The 20,169-nt window shown below is 39.0% G+C and overlaps 1 protein-coding gene across 1 annotated transcript in view; it reads right to left on the reverse strand.

Moving 5' to 3' along the window:
• Positions 1-7,365: 7,365 nt before the first annotated feature.
• Positions 7,366-20,169, reverse strand: part of TMEM200A (transmembrane protein 200A) — a 54,349-nt gene continuing 41,545 nt past the window's right edge. The window contains exon 2 of the mRNA XM_030944838.1: positions 7,366-10,823. Within this exon, the coding sequence (XP_030800698.1) occupies positions 9,332-10,807 (1,476 nt within the window). The 5' untranslated portion in view covers positions 10,808-10,823 and the 3' untranslated portion in view covers positions 7,366-9,331. The remainder of the gene's footprint in view (positions 10,824-20,169) is intronic.

The following is a 20,169-nucleotide window of genomic DNA, read 5'->3' on the forward strand; positions in this document are numbered from 1 at the left end:
ATCACTGGTTTATATCATATTGCTACTTACCCGTTCCCTCTTACTTACATGTGCCCCCTGATGAGGAAAGGGCTTCACTCCATCTGCAACAGTGTGTGATAAGAACAGAAATATGTTTGCAATGAACTTTCCAAGTCTTTTGTCAGCAACAGATCTCTTTCTGATCCAGCGCACTAACCTTTAAATTTTTCTGGGGTTCTCAAAAAATTCTAAAATCAGAGATGTCAACTGGTTTTTAAAAGTCAGAGAATTTAATAACATAGTAGCCTGAATTCTTCAAGACTCTGTTTGGTAATATTTTAGCTGCACAATCCCAGACTCAGAATTAGGATGCTAGACTCCTTTTACAGTTTTTCAATCTCATTAATAAATTTCACACTTTATGAGTTTCACTTTAATGATTTATATTGTGCTTACTTCCAGCGAGGCAGAAACAAATAAAGGCAGCCCATCATTTTGGACACACGTATCTTCCTCTCCCCACTCCCTCTGCACCCTGCTGTTTTCTCTGATGAGCAACAGAAGCAGAACATTCTGAAGCAGATCAGCTTTCAGATCTAATAACAAACACTGTGTGTATATGCATACATGACTATGTCTGTAAATTCATATGCATATATGATCTAGCACATGATTCAAATTAAATAATTTAATTTACAAAAATAAATCTTTCTATGTTCCGGAAGTCAGTAAGACATAAAAAGGCTCAGGGATAAATTTTTTTTCCATCTGCCTTAGGTCTGGAAAGCTGCTTATAACACGAACTAATTAAGATCTTCAGATCTCTGAGGAGAAAGTAACTGACTATTATAAACTCGCAGTCATTAAAAAGCACCCAAGCCTACCTTTAGCAACAGAATAGAAGCTGAATAAATGACTTACCAATAATGCATATCAAGAAAACTTTCTGCTCTCTTCTCTTTCAGGAAGAGATTTTGATTTCTACAAATGGTGTGCTCATTCACAGACGATCACCAAGACACTGGATGCTTAAAAGATGACAAGAATAAATACAGACAGAAAATCACAGAGAGGCATTCCATAGATTCACAGGGCTTCATTACCAGAGTGGACATTAACACCCACAGCCTCTAATGTTTCATTAGACTATCAATGTTGTCCAAAATCACAATTCATCTGAGTCACTGTGATATTACGAAGAGAGGGTGAGTTGCACAATCAGTTGAGGCCCATCTGTCCCCTGGCAGTCTGGGATATGGGTGAAACTGCAAATATCAGGGACTTGTCAATGACTTCCAGAAAAGCCCTAACCTGTCCTACCTGCAAATGGAAAGTGCACAGTAAAATGAGGTAATAAGATAAAGCATGAAAAACCTTGCAAAAAACTGTCCGCCTTAGATAACAGTGAGATAGGTAACAATGCCATATGAATAAAAGCATTCATTCAAAAATTCAGTGGAAAAGAAACAGGTGGAGTTTCTTCCTTGGTAGAATAATCAGGACTGTTTTTTGTGACAATAAGCAAGAGCCCTCCATTTCAGTGTTAGTTATAAGGCATATGGAATTACGAAGTATAGTTTAATGAGAATCTAATGTCCATTTTATTAATTCCTAATCCCTCCTAATCTATTGTATTCATCTGACTCCTCTATGCAAGAATCAAAGGGTTCTGCCATGTAATAAAGATATAAATCTAATTCTCTTCCTAGTCCTCATAAAGAGATAATAAAGAACACTTGTTTGCTGGAGGTAACACAATATGCTCACATCACATATGAGAGTGCTTCCTGATGTTCAAATGATAATGAATTCTCTAAGGGTGCCAGATGAGTTTAACTGTATTGTACCCTCTGTGTGATAGAAGGTGATCTTCATATATTTCATTCACATATTTTTATTTGAATCAATGAGGAATTTTGAAATACTAGTAATTGCAGTCAGACAGTAATCACAACAATAATTGGAGCAACATTCCTTTAAGGCGGAATAAAACATTAGTAAATATAATTATTTCTGAAAAATGCTAAAAAATTGCACCCTGAAAAGAGTTGGGTGAAGTGCTTCTGTATGGTGATATCAAAATAGCATTTATGAAAGCATAACAATGAAAATACATGTTTAGCAGACTCAAAAATGAACTTCTGTGACTATACTATGGAAACTATACAGGTTATTACTGAAAATATTATATTCAATTGAGTCCCCATAGTAACATTGTACTCTCATCTTGGATAACAGTTTGTTCACTGTTTTCAGAATTACATTGGACAAATACTGTAAACCTCCAGACAATCAAGATAAGTAGGTAGAAGCACAGGAATATGTATTAGAAATGGCAAAGAAGAGGTCACCAATAGGAAAAACAATCTGGAAATGGGAGATAGGAAAGTATGGAAAATGGAAGAAAGAAACAGTGAAAATGGAAGCTATGAAACTCTTCACCATTGAGAAAACTAAATTCAAGCCCTGGATGCTCTCCTAGTGTGAGGCCACATAATCTCCACTACAGTAGACAGAAGAAATAGGCATGTGAAACAGATTGTAGCAAGGGATTTCAGTAAGCCAACTGACCTGACAGAGGTAAGGCAATGTATGCTAGAAGTAGTAATCCTTTAAATTTATTTATTTATGAAACTGTAGGTAGAAGGAGAAGTTATCTGCCCACTTGCAGACCTGTCAGATGCAGGTCATATGGAAGGCTTCAGAAAAATAAAAAATCAAGGCTCTAAAGACTAGAATGAATATAGGAAGCATGGTAACATGCAGAGTAGACATGCTACACTGAGCTAGTATCTCTTTTTGAAATAATTTTCTGGACAAAACACACAGTAGAACTCATCTGCTCTGACTTAAGCAAAGCATTTCATACAGTAGCACATGTGAAATCATTACCCAAAATGGAGAAGAGAATTTGGAGGAAAAATATGCTGAGTATCAAATGGGAGGCGGCAGATTGGGCTGGTAGGGGGTGTATAAGGCTTCAGGGAGACAATCAATTAGGTTTTTAAAGAATGACATGAAACTCATCTTACCAGATGGCACCTATTATCAGATCTATGGAAAATGTACATTTGTGCTGATGCAATTCTCGGAAGTCACTGAGGGTGTGGCTGAGAAAAATGGTTTTTTGAGGTTGGTAGTGTTCCTTTGAAATAAATCACCAAGTTGGCCTCGTGTACCACACTTCGGCTCATCCCAAAGAGAAATCTCACAGCACACACTGGACTCCCTACAGAGGCAAATAAATGAGGAGCTGCGCTCCAGAAGCCCATAACATTCCAATCATCAAAGGATGCTCAGTCTAACCAGCCCAAGTGTGAGCTAGTTAAGTAAAGTCTCTAAAATGCAACCAGGATGGACAGTGAGCCCTTGGCAATAAGCACAGATCTACTCCTGTTGGGCTGCACTGAATAGGTAAGTGCCATCAATATAACAGAGATCAGAAGGAAAACTGAATTGTCCAATGGGCTGGAATGAAATTGAATATAATAATAAAAGTGAAAAAAACATGTAATTTAGAGGCCAAAACCAGATATAGTATTGCCTACAAAGTAGGAACCTATTCTGAGAACAAAAAGATCCTAGTGCTAAACAAATTGTATGGTGAATCACAGGATAGCTCTGACCAATTAAGTGATTAATTTCTTTCAAAATATGAAAAACAAACCCCCAGAAATATCAATACATTTACATGGGATATGAGGTTATTCCTGGAACAGTTTTTTTTAATACTGGAGCCTTCGGCTGTGGCAATGAAATTACAGTGATGATAAGAATTGCCAGCTGATAACGGAAATATATTTACTGTCAACTCATAATTAATCTGCAGTAGTTTTCAAAATTATACCAGTGAACTGAAAGGCTCAGTGGGATTCAGAAATGGATTAGATGTTTCTGTGAATACTACCCTGAATAATTACACTAGCTGGAATAAAAACTGATAAGGGGAAACAATGGCTTTATGTTTCTTCCTATGGACAATTCACAGAGGTTGTAGACGACTAATGCTAAAGCATTATCTACCTGAATTAGAACCCACACAACAGATTAGACATACAGATTTTTATTTAATACAGTGAGATGCTTTTTTTTTTCATTTTCAATGAACTTTTTTCATTTGGCTCAGAGGGGAATCTTGGAAGATCATCTAATTCCAAACCCTCTGCCATGGGCAACACCTTCAACTCAGCAGCTTGCTCAGAGCCCCATTCAACCAGGTCCTGAACACCTCCAGGAATAAGGCATCCACAACTTCTCCTGGCAATCCATGCCAGTGCCTCACAACCCTCACGGTAAACATTTTTTCATAATATTTAATTTAAGCCTACTCACTTTCAATTTGAACACGTGTCCCCTTGTCCTGTCACTGTGTGCTCTTGTAAATAGTCTTGTCCCATCTTTCTAGTATGCTCCCTTTGGGTACTGGAAAGCCACAATCAGGTCACCCTGAAGCCTTCTCTTTTCCAGGCTGAACCACCTCAATTCTCTCAGCCTTTCCACATAGGAAAGGCGCTCCAGCCCTCTGATCAACTTGATGACCTCCTTTGGACTCACTCCAAGAGGTCTATGTCCTTCCTGTGCTGGGACCTCAGAGCTGGATGCAGCACTGCTGGTAGGGCTTCACCAGAGCAGAGCAGAGGAGCAGAGTACCCTCCCTTGACTTGCTGGCTATTCTAAAATAAAAGTATTCTAACTATCCCATTTCCATTCCTAATCAGACTTAGAGTTGTAATTCTGCCAACTGTTACTCAGAAAAGTAATACTGTTAAGAAATGGTCTTTACTGAATGTGTAAAATACTTGAGGTCTATTTCAGACACTGAATCCTGAAATACAAACCAATATGACCATACATAGAATATGGATGGAGGAATTAATAAGTGGCACTTGAAAGTAAAACAGAATAGCTGTGATAACTGCAATCAATTTGCTCCGGAGTTTAATTTGAAAAAGATTTAGACGAAGGGCTTGGCCTTGAGTAGCTAAATCATATTAATTGAAGCACTCCTACATTGTAATAGGCTATTTATTCCATTTGTACTCTCATATACACATGCACAGTCTTGCTAGAAGATTTATACTTGCTCATCACAATACCGTATTTGGTAGGAAAATTAACCAAAAAAAAATTGCTGGGAAGATGAAGGCAGAATTTCCTGGAAAGGATTAAAAAAAAACTCATAAAGAAATAACTTAAGAGTATTAAGACTAAAACAATCCAGGAACTCCATAAGCAGAATGAAACTCTTTTCAGAGAGAAGCTGCTGCAGTAGGTTAATCCTATTTCCCAAATTTCTCTCAGGAGAAACTATAGGACCAGCAATGCTGCATTTTACAAATGAGCAAAACCAACTTGGGATCTGAGAAAAGCAGTATGATACAGTTGCCAAAAAAACCCTATTTAGGTAATGTAAGAGGCAGGACAGTTGTAGATGTCCACCTCCAAACCTGGCAACCTCAACAATTCTGCTCAGTTAACAAAATTCCACTTCCAAAACCGTACTGAGGGTGCCAGATCACCTTTCCATCCTTTACACAGCTCCAGCCTTAGGGCAGCCATCAGGATGAGTAACACTGTGCCAAAGCCCTTCTGCTGCTGAGAAAACTCATGCCTTCCCATCCATTAAGCCACGCACAATTGAGCAGCGGAAAGCATTTGTCAATCCCTCCTGCTGAACTTGGCACTGCTCTGCAAGGAGAGTTTGGTTCGTTGCCTCCCAGGGAGAGTAAATTGGAATCACCAGGGAGTAGTTAAACCATCAACCTGTCAAGAACCCAAGCCCTGTTTCAAGGATTTTATCCAGCAACCACTTCATGTAAAATACAGAAGCAAATCTGGAAGAGATTGTAACCCAGCATTGTAAACCTATCATTGTAGAGTGCTGCTCTTTATTTCCTGATGAAACTTGCCCAAAAAATGTGCTTTGCTCAGGAGGGGCAGACGTAACCATTAGTCTGATCCACAGGCAGTGATTAAAAAGCTTACCTAAGAAGTAGAAAGTATATTTTTTAATAGTCTTAGGCAGAGGAAGGACAAAACTCATTGTTTGTATGATCTAATTTTTTTTATTTTGGAGTTACTACATATAAAGGATGCAGAACCATAACAGGTCCTCTGAATAGATGTAAGATTTAGCTTATTCTAGGAAAAAGTTGGTGGTGTAGCTCCACAATTATTTCCTCTGATGACAAAACTGTCCTGACTTTGGCCTCTTTTTCACCCTGCAGTGTATCTGAGAAACTCCTTGTGGGGCTACACATCAATAATGGAAATCAAATTTTAAAAAGTCTGTGAACAGTATCAGAAACTGAATAGGATATTTATAGACTAAAGATACAATTAAAGACATGCTTTTGTCTTTATCAGTTCCTTACCTGCCAACAGCACATGGCTCCCATTTTGGCCACTCTAAGGTTCCTGTATACCCCTGTGTATTGCAAAGGGTCCAGACATCTCTGCCCTACTGCAGTTTCTGATGTCTGACTATGTTGAACTTTTACAAGTTTTCCCAACCTGAGCTTGAGTTGGAACTACGTAAGGAATATGAAACTACGCAGTGTCCTCCATGAACCCTGAAGGGAGGTGAGCCTTCCCCTCAACACAGCACTGGTGAGGCCACATCTGGAGTGTGGGGTCCAGTTCTGGTCTCCTCAGAACAAGAAAGACATGGACATACTGGAGCTGATTGTGTGACAGGCCACAAAGATGATGAAGGGACCTATGGGGAATGGCTGAGCCAGCTGGGACTGCTCAGCCTACAGAGGGCTCAGGAGGATCTTGTATAAATACCTAAAGGAGGTACAAAAAAGAAGGAGCCAGGCCCTGGAAAGAGTCAGGACAAGGGACAATGGGCACAAAATGAAACACAGGAGGGTGCCTATGACTATTAGGTAATTTCTTTTACTATGAGGGCGACCAAGCACTGGCACAGGTCACAAAGGGATGTTGCGAGACCACCTTCCTTGAGGTTATGCAAAAACTACTTTGACACAGTTCTGGGCAACCAGCTCTACATTGTGAGACAGCCCTGCCTGAGCAGGAAGGGGGGTGGACAAGATGACCTCCACAAGTCACTTTTAACCCCAACAGTCCTGTGATCATCTAAATGAAATACTTCATCTTATGTTAATACAGGAACATTTTTGTAGTAGGTCTGTAAGGCATGAAGTTTCTTTATATGGCGCTATTTTGATAGCTTTACCTTGGTAAATTTTTCCCAAGTGAGTACATTTTTCAGTACCTACTATTTGTGTTAAAATTAAAAGTTCATCCCCTGCTATACTTACAAAGGAACTACCCATTCCCACATATGATAGTACGTGAAAAGTCTTTTAAGCTGTGATTTAATGTAGCTATTAAGGAAATAAAAAGCTTACATCATTCAAATCTTTAATAATGTTTTCCATTTTTAAAATAATACTTACTGCCAAACTAAAAAGAGCATGATGTTCTTTTTATACAAAGTTTCTCATAGCAAAACCACTTTGAATACATTTCACATTTCATTGGTAAAAAAAGCATTCAGCCTTTCCATGTGTAGGCATGTCACTGAAATCAATTACTCAGGAAGAAATATCTTGTGGCAGGCTAGTGATTTAGGCACAATGTTGTGTACAGTGTCACGATACCCAATTATACTTTGGTATGCAAGATTAGAGATCATGGAGGAAAAAACAGATTTTACAACGGACATGTGTAGAGAGACATTTTATTGCAAAAAATAGCAAATGTCTTAAGAACACAAACCAGTGAGTTATTAAAAGCTTCATAGCAAAATATTTAGCCAACTCTGTTACAATATATAGGCTTGAGGTTCTAACAGTTAACACTATGCCTCAACTCACCGAGCAAGTAATGCTCCTGATACATAAACATTGCGCAGTTGAAATACGGAGCTGAATATTTCATTTAAAAAAAAAAGAGAAGGTATTTTATCCTTGATCTCTCATAATCTAAGTAATTGAGAAATTATAACATTTTAACAAGCTTGATTCTTTTTGGGAAAAGCCATTAAAAATAATTCCTGAGTACTTGGGGTAAGTGAATATATCAAATCCGACCAATTAAGACCAACACCCTGTTGGGTGAGCCCTGCAGCTTTGAAGGGACATTCTCTAACATGACTGTAATGGCAGAATCATGGCCTAAACAGCAATGAAATACATGAAAACCTTCTGATACACACATTCCAATTCTCCTTTTCTTTAGCAATAGCCTACAACTGTCAACTGTGAAGCTCGCTTTGCTGAGAAAAACATTGTTTTAAATGTCAATTCCTTCTGCAAAATCTTGTAATGCAAATTGACACAGCTAAGCCTTCGGTAAACCATCATACCAATAATTACGTGAAATATATAAATTAAAATTTAGGCAAGGGGCTTTCATACTATGTTCGTATAGGTATTGAATTGTATGCTTTGTATCAGTATTTTGAACACAGAGATCTAGTTACTTAGCATCTTGTTATTGTAATGAGAGGCAATATATTCATTCTCCATTATTGCCTTCAGATGCAAGTTACAATATCATCTTATTATACACCATGTTTCTAAAATCCTGTTGGCATTCATCATTTTCCTAAGATTTTAATTGAATCTTTCTATTTTGCTTTTAAAACTGCTGCCAATCAAAGTGGTTTAGAGACTTAATCCCAGAAAAAAATTCCGATTTCTTACTTTATGTATGCTTTTCCAAAATTACAGGATTAAATTACAATGGATGTAGAAAGATTATTGTACAAAGCATAGTTAATAATTCACAACACTGGTATTCACTTGATCAATTACAGTGAATTCACAAAAATGGTTTTATTATATCCACTCTTTTCTATCCACCCACCTCAGTATGTAAACAAGTTTCTCACTATGACAATGGCAAGACTGCAGTTTCTGAGATGTACTGCAAGTGAAAGACAACACCTAGGAATAAAGCTCTGGATTTCACAATTCCAGTACATGCTCCTGTTCACTTCCCATTCTAGACCACAAGACCACTGCTTTCAGTCTCTTGCAGTCTTTAAATCAAGAGAACTTACAGGCAAATTGAGCTTTATTTCCTAATGCAGTCTCTTTTGGTGAAAAGTAACATGCGTATATAGAACAAAAGAGATAGTGACTTGGAAATAATTGGAATCAGTTGTAACAAAACTGTCCGAGCAATGACAATGTACAGTATTGCAGCCGAATGTTACTAAGACAAGAAACCCTTGGTTTTACAATGATGAAGACCTCTGTTCACACAAGCCAATTTTAATGGGCTATTAAGCATTTGGTTAAGAACAGGCTTGTACAGTCTCACTGAAAAGGAAACACTTGTCAAAATGCTTTTTTAAAAAATACCATATGATATCTTCTAAATTGCAATTTAAATATTAAAATCTTGTTTCAGAAGTTCCTCGCTTCAGGTTGTTACTCAAAAACTCATCATGTTCAAAACTTAAATTATTATGAGATCTTGATATCATAAGAAGCTTTTCCTTATTAGTAAAGTCTTTCTTGACTGCTGCTTGTGGCACAAGTAACCTATCCATCGGGTCCTCCTTGTTTTCTAGTTTCATATAGCCTTTACTGTTGCTCCGATCCAGTCTGGGCCAGCTGGGGTGTTTCCTTTGTTCAGCTTGGACAGTGAGCGTAGACGGACCCCTGTCCAAATCCAGGGACTTAGAATGTGAAGACAGAAGATGCAAAGATGTGTTGGAACCAAACTGCTTCCTGGCAGCACCAGGAGATAAAAGCTTTCCTGTGCTTGGTCCAAGAGTCATGGAAGATTTGAAGGGATCAGATGGAGTGTCCACAAATGAATTGTGTCGTGGCAGCATGGAAGCGGCTGGTCTGTAGGATTCATTGGTATCAGTTAGTGGAATGGCCAGAGAATCCATTGACAGATTTCTAGACTGACTCCTGGTGATCTCTGAGTCCTCAGTTATGTTGTCTATACTAGGTTCATCAATAACACAGTTATTCAGTTTAATTACTGGCAGTGTGAAAGCACTAATAGAAGAAGATACAATGGATTTTGTTTCACACTTTATAGAGTTAGTGTTTTTGTCATCTGAAGCCTTGCTGGAATGAGGGTAAAGTCCAAAGACTGAACCAGATTGCTCAGCCAGCAGAGGTGGCAGGAGGCTACTAGTGGTCCTATCTTCATTTAGGGTAATCTCATCTTCTTCAGCAGAACTATCCATTCTAAGATTGCTCTTGAAGCCAGAGAAAGGCGCAACCGTGTTTGCAGCCAGCCGTGATGCACAGGAGCTCCCGCTGCGCCGGAGTTCTGCTTCCCCCAACAAGCCAGTGAAGGCACCACTCAGCTGCTTTTGTTCCCTGATCCTCAGGGTGTGGATGTCTATTACAGTGGAGTATATGTCTCTCATGTGTATTATTTTTGTTTCCTTGTCACGGTTTTCATGGAGAATGGCATTTGCACAGATAAAAATGAAGATTCCAATGCCCATAGTGAAAGGTCCCAGCATTTTCATCTTATCCGAGTGCACATGCTGTTCAAAGAAGCGAAGCAAAATGCTTCCTTGGCTTCTTGGGGTCCGGGTTTCATTTACAGATGGATTATCTTCAGAGCCTAACAGCTGCTCCTTCTGGGGCCAGTATCCAAGGATGGCCATTGCAATTCCAAAGAATGCGATAAGCACTCCCAAAACAAGAAAGAATCCCGATGGAGAATAGAGACGGATTTTGCCCCTGACAATTACAACATCTGTCCTGGGCCGCCGTCGAACTGGTTTCTTCTCCTCAGGAACTGGTACTCCAGCAAGATTTACATGTTGCTGAGATCTGGCAGAGTCTTGCCTTTTTAAGGCAGCCAGTCCTGTTATGACTCCTCCGGTTGCTATCATAGCTCTGTATTGTGCCCTGGAGAAAAAAAAGAAGCAAAAATGTTGAGGCAAGCAAAGGCTGTCTCTACAAAACTAAATAGTTTTTTGTTAATATGAAAATATTTCTTGATAATTAAAACACTCTTCACTATAAAAATGCTACTACTATAGCTCCAGTTGTGACATAGTCGCAGTTTCGAGATTCACATGGTATCCTAAAAAAATTATTTTCCCAAAGTCCTTTTACACTGTAAATATAGATAATAAAGCTTCCATCAGTGATACAGACAGTAAAGCTAGTGCTCTTAGTGGTGATATATCAGGAATAAAGATAAAATATCCAGAAGTCATATCAGGTAATTTATCTCTGGACTGGTCTGCAGCAAAGTCAATAATATATTATTACCTTGTTGATAATTTCAGCACTTTAGCTACTAGTTCTTTTTAAAACTTCTGAGACACAATGTCTGTGACTACAGTTCATTCTACATTTCCCCTTCAAGAGATGTTTCCTGATAGATTTCAGCATATATTCATACATATTTATTACAGCCTTTAAATAAGCTCTTATCAAGTCTATTCAGATTTCCTGAGTCTCAGCTAAAGAATAATTTTTGCCTTTCTTAATAATGCTGATCCTCACATATCTAGGTATTTTTCCCCCTTTGTTTGTTCCTCTTGGACTATAGGTCAAAAACCTCCGTTAAGCTTTATCAGACAAGAAATTTTCATAAATTTCAAATTAATAATTTCAGATTTTCTTAGTTTTATGAGGAGATTTTATTTCATTTTAGACTTACTTTGGTACCTGGTTGCCTGTTACATGAGAAACATTAACCAGCAAGGGTTTAAAAGAGAAAGTCGTATTCAATCATTTTTTATGAGCAGAAGTAAAAAATGAAAAAACATAGTTCAGGATAATTCTATTTTACAAGGCATTTTGACTCAAAAATCATTTCTGTGCTTAATTAACTAGTATTAGAATTAATGAGAGATGACATTATAAAGTAAAATTAAGATACTATAAGTTAGGTATGAAAAAATTATGTCCTCTTTGGTAGTGTTATTATACTCAGAGATAAAGAAAGGCTTACAGCCTGTTGCAGAGGAAAAGGTTCTGTGTCAAAGCTGGGGGTGGTTTAAGAAGCAAAACCAAAGTGGGACTGAGTGAGCAAAGAGAGGTGCTGAAAAGCAGAGGTAAAGCAAATTGGTGACTGCTTGCGATTTACAGGCAGTGATTCTCATCGGGTCTCTCAAACTTGTCATTTTGTTTTAAATTTTAGCAGGGCACCTCTGGTAAAAAAAAAATAAATTAGATCTCTTGTGTTAGGAGAAGCAGACAGAGTCTGTTATGATATGACACTATCACAGATTTCCAGCACTGAAAGCAGGTGCCACATAAGCACATCTACAAATAGCAATCGGCCCAACCCACCAAATATGAACTGGATTAGGAAATTAATGAGGCATTTGAAATAGGTGGCTCAGTGGAAGGAAATTGAAAACAGCAATTCAGATGACAGACAGAAAGACTAACAACCTGAATTCCCTCCTTGCACCCTCACTATGAAAGGACAGAGGGCTTCCTCTCTTTCTGGGAAACCTTTTCTTTACGAAGAAAATACTTGAAAAGGTCTAGGCTGTTAAGTATACTGCATTTTCTGAATTTTTGCAAAAGAAATCATAACATTATTCCAAAAATCTCATAAATTTCACTTGTACTCTCAGGTTTCATGTTCATAATCTCTCTGGGAATTTTCAGACTTCGTAATTAATTTCCTTTTTGATGCTACCTGGACAATTTCCATACTTCAGTGCAAATAAATGTCTTGAATGCTTCATTAATTTTTTTTTTAATGATAAATTTTTTTAAATACCCCGAAGAAAGTTATTTGACATTGATAGTCTTTCAAACTTTCTCTTACATGTTTATGGGTTTCAGCCAAGGCAAAAGTTCATTATTCTGTAAAACAATGTTTTGAATGTCTGGACAGAAATAAAGAGGATTTAGTCATTACAAAAGATGTTATACTTTGTTATGACTCCATTAAATATAATTTGTTTTCTCTATTAAATAAATTAAGATAATTACAGCACATCTTTACTGAAATGTAAAATCATTTAGCTATAATCTAGTTTGTTCCATTAATCTTTTACAATTGCCAGACCTTTGTGGTGAACAAGGAGTTTCCATATTCATGTGGTATTTTACAGGCACACATGAACCCAATCTGCTCCTTCTCAGGGCTGCCAAGGAAGGGCACAGGTACAGCAGTTTAGTGCTAAATTCACACTGTGCCTGTTGGCAGGATTTGTTATTTTATGTACTGTTCTGTGCTCATCACAGCTACCTGAATTGTACCAAGGGCGAACAGAATAAGCTTACATCTACTTGCTAAATATTTTAAACATAGCTCTAGCAAGATCTCCTCTCTAACTCCAAAAAGCAGAGCAAATAAAAACATGCTTAAGAATTACATCTGGGGGTATCTTTCTGTAGAAAGTTCTTATTTGCAATTTTGCAGAAACTGGGAAGCCATATCTCAAATTCATTATTACCTATTACTTGAAGGAAAGAAATTGAGATTTCTGAAAGTGAGAAAGAAAGCAAGAACTCTCAAGGCACACAGATGGGTTCCAAACCATTCTATGATTCTATGATTTCAGGGGAACATATTCCTCTCTTCCTTTTAACTGCATCAGAAATTGGGCTCACGGGAGAAAAAAGTCTGGCTGCCAAAAGACACAAGCTTATTTTGTACATAGGAAGAGTCTCTTTCCTATTTCTTGAGTTCACATCAATATTATTGTACTTTCTTTCACAGAAAAAAATCACAATCAAGTTCATAAATAATAATTTGTAATAAGCCAATTTTGATCTTTTCTGCATCTAATAAAATCAATAGTGTTAAAATACATATTGGTACGAGATGGTTTCGCTTCATGCTGGCAGCTTTACCAAACCAATTACAATGAAGTGCACATTAATAAGAAAACCATATTTTAGAAAATACTGTATTTATAATAGATGTTGTAGATACATATGATTTGTTCTGCAAATCTGTTTAGTTTTGTCACATACCAGGCATAATATGAGTGCTGCTCATTAAATGCTGCTTAAAATAGAAATAGATTGGTGGAGTTCCACCTTTCTGTCCTTGAGGGAGGCCCACCAGGACTCAGAGGACTCCCATGCCTCCCACTGTCAGGCAATAGGAGCACAGCGGGTGGATGAAGGGGAGTGGGAAGGGGTCCCTATTTGGGGAGGTAATAGAAGTTCCTCCAGACCCCCATCACCTACCCAGGTGCCACTTTGGAACAGGTATGAGTCCCTGGATCTGGAAGGTCCGCCAGAGGACGCAGAAGAAAATGATCTGCACAGGGAGCCTCCCAATTACACTCAGTCAGACAGATCAGCATCTCTGACATCAAGAAGAAGGATAGTTGTAGTGGGTAACTTCCTTCTGAGGGAACAGAGGGCCCCGTATGTCAACCAGAGCCACCCCACAGAGAGGTCTGTTGCCTCCCTGGGGCCTGGGTACGGGATATCACTGAGAGACTCCCTGGGCTGATTCAGCCCTCTGATTATTGCCCACTGCTGATATTCCAGGCTGGCAGTGATGAGATTGAAAAAATGAGTGTCAGGGCAATTGAAAGGGACTTTAGGGCACTGCATCAGGTGGTTGATAGGGCAGGAGCACAGGTAGTGTTCTGCTCAGTCCCTTTGGTGGCTGCAGAGCACAGAGCAACTGGAAGGAATGGGTTTCATTGGATGTTCTAGTAGCTCCAACTAACTTCTCATTTCACTACTATTTTTTCCTTTCTTTGACCTAATAGGCCACCACCTTAATGCCCATTTTTCCTGCCTACTGACTAGCTTCACCGTGCAACTGTACTGCTGCTAAGTAACTTTGTTTTCAGAGATGGCCTTGATGCCTCAGGTTTTAGCTTTTATAGTTTTCAGATTCTATTCTGCTTTAGTGCGTAGGGAGATAGAATATAAGAAAATAAAGATAGTGCAGAAAATAATCTTACCCCTAAGGAGTTGCAGCTGGGCCAATTACCAAAGATTAGGAACAGGCCTGACTTTAACAGGCCACAGCTGTAGCCAATAAGAAGAAGAGTGTTATAAAAGAGTGGGGTCACTGGTTGAGAAGGGAACTGGAGTCAGTTGGCTACTGTGAGAAGAAGAAAGAGTCAGTGCTTGGAGGAGCTGCTCACGAGAAACACCAAGAAGGTATGAAACTCTTGCAATAAGGCGACAACAGTATGGAACCCCTGCAATAAGATGATGTTAGTGCCTTAAGACTAGGCTTCATATTAAGGGATAGTAAGCTCTCTTCACAGAGTAGGTAGACAAAACATCTCGTTCTCTAGCTGGGGACCCAAAGACAACTAATCCAGATCTCAGGCTCAAGAGCATAAACAATGTGGACAGAAGATAGAAAACAAGAAGGATGGGACTTCATGGGCTAAAGCTGTAATTGGACAATTACTTCCATTATGCTAATGGACCAAAACTTATAAAAGTGTGAGACCCCAAGACCTGTCATCTATTTTGTGGCCATTTAGGATTGTGCTGCCCAAGGTGGGTCTATTTGAGGCCTCTTAATAAATACCTACTTTATTCTTTAGCTCTGTCCAGTCTCTGTTCTAGGTCAGCCTTCACAAGGCATCAGCCTAACTATTAAAAATCAAATTAATCTCTCAGTAACTATTATCAACTCTCAACTTGCAGTAAGCTTAAAAGCTTGAGGCTTCTACTTTAAATACTGGAAAACTAATACTTTATCTAATTTTGTTCAACTATTTTGGTATTATGTAAGTTTTTACTTCTACTTACAACTTAGTCTTTTGAATACATGCAAAATAATTTGAATTATACAGAGATCTTTTACTTAATTTTAAATCCTTCACAGCAAAGATGGGAAGCAAGCTTTTTTTCTCATTTATTCTTTGAAAAATGACTAAGAATTGTATGAAATTATCAGAACTGTACATGTTATTTCCTTGTAGCTTAACTTGATGTAAAGCTTTCTGAAAAGTTCAATTCTTGTGTGTCAGCAAAAAAATTAAACATTACTGTCATGGTTTGAGAGGAAGTAAGTTTTCTGGGATATGAAGTGGTCAGGCCAATAGGTGTTCAGATTTGAATACTGGCACCCGGTTTGGCCACTGGGGACATTGGATATGCCTCTGAGAACACAGGGGTTAAAAAGCAGAGCACTCCCATGGGAAGTTCTCTTGGGTTTTGGAGGGGAAAGAGTTTGGATCTCTCCCCTGTCCAGCTGCTGCTGCTTGGCAGGGGAGGGGCAGCCATGCAGCTGGGTGAGGTAGGCTGGGGCTTGGATAGAGATGAAGAGGCCCCAAGGATAGAAGGGTGGGAGAAATACCAGGAGGCATTGGGCAGCCCCCCAGGAGAGAGAGCGAGCCTGTGCCTGCGACTGCTACCTTGGAACTTGATAACATGTGCCGGCAGCACAGCCAAGAAGGAGAAGAAGGGGGGTTGCAGCAAGAAGGTGTCTGGCCGCTGGTGGGAGCTTTGGGCGGGCAGAGCCCAAGCTTTTAACCCTTTTTCGGACAATGAAAACTTTGCAGAACATTAACCTTTCCTAGAAGAGAGACAGAGATGAAATGGAAGAAGGAAAAGTGCAAGTGTAAATGTCTGGGCAGGTGAAAGATGCAGAAGAGTAGAGAAGAATCTTAGGTGGGATGAGATGATGGAGTGGCCTTAGCTGGACTCTTCTTGCTATAGCCATGGACAGAACCACGTTTCCTGCGACACAGAGACTGCATCCAGGGGGAGGCAATGGCTCAGAGCCAAGAGGGTTCAGTGTTGGTACCCCTCGGCCCCAGGGGGTGAAATTTGGGGGGGACAGGTGTCCCAAAGTGTGTGTGCAAAGACTGTGCTCTTTTTGGAATGGGACAAAGCATCCTTAAAAGGATAACCCTAGAAGCAGCTCTGGTCCATGTGCCGTGGTGAGAGCACTGGACATGACAGGAAGAGGTCACGAAGGCAGACGCTCTCTGGGTGGTGCCACAAGTGACATGGGAACACACAAGGCTTCAACGGTGTTTCCAGGGGGAAGCCTATGGCACAAGAAGGACTCCTCTCCTCTTGATGAACTCAGAATTGATTATCTAAAGGGTGGTGATGGACCGAGAGGTGGAATTTGGTGGGTGGAGGAGGAAACGTTTTTGGAAGGTTTTCATTTTCCCTGTGTTTTTCTTTTTACTTAGAGTTGTAGTTTAGTTAATAAAGTTCTCTTTATTTCTAAGTGAGGGCCTGCTTTGCTTATTCCTGGTCACATCTCACAGCAGAAACCAGGGAGAATGTATTTTCATGGGGGCACTGGCATTGCCCAGTGTCAAACCATGACAATTACTGCAGTAAGAAGCAGCATGTGAAATCAGAATCTGATTTCTATTACTGTTGTATTTCCTATCTGACTATTTCAGCTTATTAGGAAATTTATTTCCCAACAGTATTCGATTTGTTATAATGTAAGTTACTAAATTTTGAATTTTAACAAGAACACAAATTTTATTATCAGAGAAAGTTTCTTTCACATTTGATAAGCCTAGAATCCCAGAAATTATGGAGGTGACAGACTGTTTACTCATAAAATGTTTCTCATAATCAAGAATGCACATGACAAAATCATAAGAGAAGATGCAGCTGAGTAAACAAATTAATATTAAGCTGTATTTAACACATCTATACTTTCTCTTGATGAACAATGTGTACATATCAATGCTATCTCTGCATAGAAGTTGTCATCTGGTACAATCTGTTCTATTCCAAGGGTAAAAATATCCAACTTTATAGGCCCAAAGTGATTAATCATTCTGGTAGAGACTATACAGCAACAGCCAAACAGAGAGTAGTTCCACAAGAAGCAGAGAAAACCATCTCAAATTACCATTTTATTCAGCAGCAATTTTTTATTTAGCAGAGCTTAACAAGCAGCCCCTCCAACAGCCCAGCACACCAACAGGACCACCTTACAATGATTTTCCCTTCTGCTATCCACTCATCAAAACATGGCCTGGCTGAACAGATTAAAAAACAAAGCAAGCAAAAACCATCTTTTGCATTCATGATTATGGGGTATTTTAATTTCACTTTAATTGATGATAGGTGAGAAGAAAGTATGTAGGATGTGGCACGGAAAATCTTTATGACTTCAGCTGGTATTTCAAAGTCATGCTAGCAAAAGCCAAGGATGTGACATTTAAAACATTAAAGCTTTGGAATCTCCAGGTGAATTCAACCCATTTGGGTTCAAATTCCCTTTAATGGTGTCTCTTCTACGTTGTAAAGGGATAAGCTTGGGGACTAATCACACCCTTTTAACCTCCTGGTTGCCAATTCACCTGTGGAAGCAGGCCAAGTCGTGCAAGCAGTTTCACAGCACAAAAAAGGAAAGGCAAGCTGCCCACAGGTCAGGCAAGGCAAGAGCACCAAGGTGTCTAAGTGGCAGCACTAAGCAGAAAGTCCACTGCAGGCATTGAAAGAGAAGGTTCCCTAGATGTTGGTAGACCATGCAGCTGTATACAACAGTCTGTATCTGATTTACAATAGTACCGTGTTAAGCAGTTAAATCTTTGCAATCATAGCTGAAAAATAAAAGCTTGCTATTAAGGACACATCTGTTAGGAAATCTGGAGTCTGACAGTGATCCAGTTATTTTAAAAATCTAGATCTGGCAGTGGTTTTCAAGTCTGCACTATATATACTGGTTGAAGCAAGACCACAGGGGCCCAGCAGTTACCTCTGCAGAATCTGTTTAAGCCATGGCACATCAGAACTCTTTCATTGTCCTACTATATGAATTGGGGAACTCCAACAAACTAAGAAGGGAAAATGAACTTTTAAAAAACAAGTCCAGGCTCTAATGAGAGTTACGAGATCTCATTTTTATACGTATTTTTATAACTACACTATGTCATTTTGAAGGACACACAAAGGGTACCTCTGCATTGTACAAAGGGTCAGAGTTCCTTTCTATCAAAGTGAGTTGGATGTAAATTTCAATTGTGGCAGGCATTTGAAGGAGACACACTGAATCCACAATGGATATCTCAAATACCTATTTGCACTCAAATTCATTCTATTTCATTAGCAAACCTGGACCAAGGCACTCTTAATTGTTATTACAGCCCACGGCCTTGTACTAAAGCACAGCAAGGAAAGTACAAGTATGCCTGTGAGTAACCTAGCTTCCTAACCTAGCTGTCCTCAAGATCTTACACTAAGTGTCTGCACAACAACTAAGTTATTATCAGAAAAGTTATAAAATTACACCAAATCACAGCAATTACAATAAGAAAGCCTTGACCCTCTGCTGTTATTTGGAGGAGGGGAAATGAAACTCATACCAAAGCACCAAACTAGTCTAAGAAAGTTATACTTAATTAATATTAAGTAATTCTCTCAACTGGACAGGGACCAGACCTTCCTTACAGGGACACAACTGATCAATAACCAAGTCATTACAGGATTCCATTTCTGTTGGCAGTAACACAACCCTCTATTTCCTTTAAAAATCTTTTTCTCTCCTTCAGGGGGAGAAAGTTCCTTCCTTTATCCAGTTTGCACCTCTTGTGTGTGTCATTGTCTCATGTCCTAAGACCATCTTCTTGGATCTGGCTTCTTGATCACCCCTCTGTAGATACTGGGGGTTTGTCCTCCCAGAGCCTCCTCTTCCTCAGGACTGAATCCCTGAAGAAGGATTCAGCCTCTCAGCTCAGTCTGTTCTCAGAAGACAGCTTCAGGTCCTGGCCTCCTGGGAGCTCCATGCTGAACTTGCTGCAATCTGCAAACATCTTTCTTCACACTTTATTAATATGAAACTCCTTTTTTTGAAACCACCTGGGCTTTTTTTTTACTCTAAACTAACATGAAATAATAATAAAGCAGTAACTAGGGAATTTGAACTAAAAATTGCAAACTTAGAAATACTGATAAATATAATTATAGGGTAAGACAGAGGGCCTGTTACTCAGATTTGGGGAGTGCTATGACTCCATACTTTAAATCACAGCAAAAAAAATCCCTTTTAAATTACTTCATCACTTACAGTATCTGCCATATACATTAATTATTCCAACTATTATTCCAAGGTCAAATGTAAGGTGAACACCCAGCAGTGCTGCATAAAAATGAATGCCTGAGCTGCTTATCCTCTTTGCAATTATTTCTCTTTCAGCCTGATCCTTTCAGTGGGTCGTATATTGTAATTCTGTGCAAAATCAGCAACATTCAATACTGGCAGCATTACACAGAGCTCGTTAGCTACTCACAAAAGCACAGAACACACATCAAAGAGGGAAAGAAGGAACCTGAGTTTCTATATTTTGTTTTCAAGATGCTGCTCTAT

This window comes from Camarhynchus parvulus, chromosome 3, assembly GCF_901933205.1.
Source record: "Camarhynchus parvulus chromosome 3, STF_HiC, whole genome shotgun sequence".
NCBI classification, from domain to species: Eukaryota; Metazoa; Chordata; class Aves; order Passeriformes; family Thraupidae; genus Camarhynchus; species Camarhynchus parvulus.